The sequence below is a fragment of the Cervus canadensis genome, chromosome 22 (assembly GCF_019320065.1).
Source record: "Cervus canadensis isolate Bull #8, Minnesota chromosome 22, ASM1932006v1, whole genome shotgun sequence".
NCBI classification, from domain to species: domain Eukaryota; kingdom Metazoa; phylum Chordata; class Mammalia; order Artiodactyla; family Cervidae; genus Cervus; species Cervus canadensis.
In genome coordinates, this window is record NC_057407.1 from 11547661 (window position 1) to 11552978 (window position 5318).

General features: G+C 45.6%; 1 protein-coding gene across 1 annotated transcript; it reads right to left on the reverse strand.

The window, feature by feature from the left end:
- Positions 1 to 428: 428 nt before the first annotated feature.
- LOC122424695 (IQ domain-containing protein F1) lies at positions 429 to 3913 on the reverse strand. The gene is made up of 4 exons (XM_043442780.1): positions 3614 to 3913; positions 3038 to 3134; positions 2735 to 2851; positions 429 to 875 (listed from the first exon to the last, which is right to left on the reverse strand). The coding sequence occupies exons 2-4, from the start codon at positions 3038 to 3040 to the stop codon at positions 429 to 431; spliced, it is 567 nt and encodes a 188-aa protein (XP_043298715.1). The 5' UTR covers positions 3041 to 3134; positions 3614 to 3913.
- Positions 3914 to 5318: the final 1405 nt, after the last annotated feature.

Below are 5318 nucleotides of genomic sequence, written 5' to 3' on the forward strand. Positions count from 1 at the left end.
CTTGGGGTGGGTGGGCTCCCCTCAGTCATGAGGATGGAAGATCATGCCCGGAGCAAATAGACTGGGGTGAGTGAGTTCCTGGCAAATGTGCTGCTGTGTGGGGCCACCCCTGCCCCAGGCTTCCATTATACCCAGCCTTGGGGAGAGGCACCATTTCCATTGAACAAACATGAGTGGGACTCTCTGAGTTGGCGACATGGCAGATCTGTACTCCCAACTTCCCTGCCTGTGTCAGACATTGCTAATCAATCACAAATCTCTGCTCAGTCTGGACTAGGGCTCAGAATCCTCTTCCTCAGAAAACCTCAGCGCCTCAGACAACCTGTGCCAATTCCTCAGAGCTAGCATGTGAGATGCTAACCATTTGCCACCCTTGGCCCTGACATCCTGGAGTTTATCAAGCAGAGAGGGGCTGGGTAAAGACCACTTCACTGCTTTATTGGAAGGGGAATACACTCCGTCACAATGCAAGGCCCTGAGCCCAGCAAGATCTCGAGTTCGAGATGTAGCTGGTTGGCCGTGACTCTGTAGTAGCCCTTGATGAAACCCCGGGAAGTGCAGGAGTGGCACCTCCAGTAGGCCTGGATGATGCGGGCAGCACTGAGCAGACGGCAGTACCGCCGACGGATGCGCCACATGCGGACCCAGGACTGCAGCCTGACTGCTGCCCACTCCTTCCGTGTAAAGTTCTCCAGAGCTGCCCGCCGCCTGTTTTCTTGCAGCCGCGTCAGCTTGACCCTCCACCAGCTCTGAATGATCCACACTCTGAGCGCCGCGTGCAGTAGCGTCCTGCGCACCAGGGTGCCCCGCCACCAGGCCTGAATCATTACTGCTTCTGGATCACTGACTGGACGCTTATTTTGGGGTTTTGTGACCTAACGAGAAAAAAAAAAGGAGACATTGAGAGGATATTCCCCACCCACTTCAGCCCCAGGATGTGCCACGAAGGGTCCCTGATACCCTATGAGCAATCACTCCTCCTCTGAACCTCGGGAGCACTGTGCAAGATGCTGGCTGGACCCACAGGCCAAGTAGGTGTCCTTTCTCGTTCCCCTCTGGTTAATGGGCATGGACACATCATATCGACCTCTGAATCTCAGAGCACCCATCTATAAAACGTGAGTATATGTGTCCTGGTTAACCTGTATTTTTTAAAATTGATTAATTTTAATTGGAGGCTAATTACTTTACAATATTGCAGTGGTTTTTGCCATACCTTGACATGAAACAGCCGTGGGTGTACATGTGTTCCGCATCCTGAACCCCCCTCTCACCTCCCTCCCCATCCCATCCCCCAGGGTCATCCCAGTGCACCAGCCCTGAGCACCCTGTCTCATGCATCGAACCTGGGCTGGTGATCTGTTTCACATATGATAATATACATATTTCAATGCTATTCTCTCAAATCATCCCACCCTCGCCTTCTCTCACAGAGTCCAAAAGACTGTTCTTTACATCTGTGTCTCTTTTGCTGTCTCGCATATAGGGTCATTATTACCATCTTTCTAAATTCCATACATATGCATTAGTATACTGTATTGGTGTTTTTCTTTCTGACTTGCTTCACTCTGTATAATAGGCTCCAGTTTCATCCACCTCATAAGAACTGATTCGAATGCATTGTTTTCAACGGTTGAGTAATATTCCATCGTGTGTATATACCACAGCTTTCTTATCCATTCGTCTGCTGATGGACATCTAGGCTGCTTTCATGTCCTGGCTATTGTAAACAGTGCTGCGATGAACACTGGGGTACACGTGACTGTTTCCATTATGGTTTCCTTGGTGTGTATACCCAGCAGTGGGATTGCTGGGTCATATGGCAGTTCTAATTCCAGTTTTTTAAGGAATCTCCACACTGTTCTCCATAGTGGCTGTACTAGTTTGCATTCCCACCAACAGTGTAAGAGGGTTCCCTTTTCTCCACCCCCTCTCCAGCATTTATTCTTTGTAGACTTTTGGATAGCAGCCATTCTGACTGGCATGAGATGGTACCTCATTGTGGTTTTGATTTGCATTTCTCTGATAATGAGTGATGTTTAGCATTTTTCCATGTGTTTGTTCTGGCTACCCAGTATTACATGGGTCAAGTTGGCCAACCTTAGGCCAGAATTCCATGATCAGAGTGTTATCAAAGTCCACCTGAGACTGCCCACCCTAACCAGGATCTGTGACTCTTCCCTTCAGACCCCACACACCTACGGAAGAAATGACTTCCTCTGCTATCCTGCCCTTTCATCCTTGGTTCCAGCTCCAATTCACAACCTGCTCTCTTCCTCTGCAATGTCATAGTGTTTAAAGTTTCCCCCATCCCATAAAATACTGCCTCTCATCTCTTCCTCATCTTCACTTCTCTTGACTTTCAAACTTTAAATGTTAATCAGCAAGCAAATATACATGCACACATGCTCAAACACACACACACACACCATTGATTAAACCCAGCTTCTAAATAGAATATTTGCCATTCCATTCCATAAACACAACTCCCACATTTGCACTCCCAGCCCCATGTCATCTGGGTGAGGGGATTATACTGCTCGTGATCTCTTATCAGCATCATCCACTCCCTTTGTTGCTGCTTTGTTCTCTTATTTAACCTTTTTTAAAAAATGGGAAAGGGGGACAGACAAGAAAGAGTTTATTCCTGTTCTTGGCTCTGGAACATACCAAAGACATTAGCCACAATATTAGGACATAAAGCCCGGAGAATCCAAGTCAGGGCTCCTCTTACCTCTGCCTTCTGTGACGTCGGCGATGGGTTTGAGGGTACACTTTTCTCCATCAACCCCTTATTCTCCTGAGGTTCATTTTTAGTGTTTTCATCAACTGTCTTAGGCTGGTCTGTCTCCTGCAATCAGCAGATAGAGGAAAGGCAAGAGTGAGGCTGCTCTCCCTCTCTCTCCAGTAAGCAAGCCACACATCCCTAGTATACACGGCTTCCCAGAGTAGTCAGAAGTTAGGGGGAGTTCTCTCACCCTGAGATTCACGGGGACATCCCCAAAATGCCTAGTGTGTCAGTCTCTGTCTTACTCACCATTGGTTCCACATGGATTGGGTGTAGATGGTTCAAATCCCCTCAGGTCTGTGTTCCTCTAGTCATGGCATGGGAGAAAAGAGTCAGGGTGGCAGACCTGTGATGTCATAAGGGCAGTTATGACTCAAGGACCAGCATGGCTCCCAAGAGTTAAGCCCCCTCTAAAGAAGAGGCAACAGTGCTATCCGTTCTCTTCTGCTGGAAACGGCCAAAAGCAAGACACTGGAAAGAGTGGCCCATTGATATAAAGATGTATAAAGATAGTCATTGGTGACATCCCCAGTTGGTAAAATCGGGCATTGATCTAATGGTTTATAGTCCATTTATACTACAGCCTATAACATAACTGTTGAAAAATAATTAATTTTATCTATATGTGCTGTTGAGAAAGTGTATCCAAGATGTATTTGTAAGTGAAAAAAGCTGAACCTCGTTATGATCCCATTAGATGAGATATAAAACCATCATTGGATGGGATGGTAAAAAAACCATCAAGGTGTATAATTATACATATATGCTATCAATGCAGATAAAGAGAGAGAAAGGTATGTACACCAAACTGCTACCAATGATTACCTTAGGAGAGAAGAGTTGAATTGCTGATCCATTCACACAATACGGGAGAACTCTGTGAGGCCCCAAGGACCAGCAGACCTGCTTTCCTTTCTCCTCAGGCTCTGGGGCTGGAAGCATATTCAGGCGGTCGATCCCATTAACACCCTCACAGACCCCTTCCTTTCTTCTCTTCTTTCCGCTCTTCCCTGAAGAGGTCTCCTTAGGACTTCTGGTAGAGGTGGAGAAGAATGGTAGAGAAGATGGGGGCTGGAGAAGGAAGCTCACCCCCATCACGCTCGCCCCAGGCCCCGTTCTTGAACAGTGTCCCCCTTCTGCTCCTCTGCCCCTGGGGCAGCTCCTCCCTGCCCACTGGATTGAGTCTGAGTCAGTCCTGGTGGCCTTCAAAGCACCAGTATCCTCCCTGCCCCTAGGGTCACCGCATTCACCAGCACCCCATGCCCTGACCTCCCTCCTGCTTGAGTCTCCCTCCACCCTGGGACTCAGCCCCCTTGTTTGCCGGGGCTCCATGCGTGCACTCATGCCTGTGTCCTTAGAGTGCAGGGACTTTAATTTCTCCCCTCCTCAGATGCTCACGGATCCAGCTATGAGGAGCATGTGTTTAGTGACCATTCGTTTATCTCCTTTTATGAAGTATTGGTTTAAGTCTTTATTCCACTTTTATTGGGTTGTTTGTCTTCATTACTGAGTTGTAGAAGTTCTTATACTCTGGATATGAGGCCTTTGTCAGATACATGTATTGTAAATGTTCTTCTCCCCAGCCTGTGACTTTTTAAGTGCTGTCTTTTGATGAACAGATGGTTTTAATTTGGATGAAGTCTGGTTCTATCAGTATTTTATACTGAGTGCTTTCTCTGCCCTAAGAAATCTTTGTCAACTCCAGGGTCACAAAATATTTCTCATGGGTTTTCTTCTAGAAGCTTTATATCAGCTTTGCTTTAGTTTTTGTTTAGGTCTATGATCCATCTTGAATTAATTTATTTTGGGCTATGATGTTAGATAGGGGTCAAGTTTTCTGTTCCATTGAAAAATACATTTCCTAAAAAAAAAAAGAAAAATACATTTCCTTTCTTCATTGACTTAGCTTGGTACATAAAAAAATCAATAGACTGTGTAAATGTGAGTCTATTTCTGGCTTCTCTATTCTGTATCATTGATCTGTTTGTCTCTTCTTACATTCTTCTTACCTGTCCTGATTACTGTAATTTTATAGTTTTTCAAGACAATAAAGTCTTGAAATTAGATAATGTATCTCCTTCAACTTTGCAATTTGGTATCAAGAATTTCACAACTTCTCATACAGTTGATTTCTATATACTGTAACCCTTGAATCTTTCAATTTCAGGTATGCTTTTAATTTTTATTAACAGCTTTGTTAGAATGTATAAAAATGCAGATGCTATACAATTCATCTCCTTAAAGTACATGGTTCAGTGGTTTTAATTTTTTTAATGTTTCGGCTGTGATGAGTCTTACTTATGGCACACGGGGACTCTGTTGTGGCGTGGGGTATTCTCTCTAGTTGTGCTCACCAGCTGGGTAGTTGTGTGTGGGCTCGGTTGCCCTGCTGCATGTGGGATCTTTGTTCCCCGACCAGGGATCAGACCCACATCCTCTGATTGGAAGGTGGGTTCTTTTTTTTTTTTAATGTTTCACATACTTATTACTGAGCAAACGGATCCCTAGTGAGCAAACGCCCACAGCCAAA

Excerpts from the sequence above, each read along its gene's own strand:
- LOC122424695 (XM_043442780.1), bottom strand. Across the intron at positions 876-2,734 it reads CGACGTCACAGAAGGCAGAG|GTCACAAAACCCCAAAATAA; the intron begins GTAAGAGGAGCC and ends TTTTCTCGTTAG.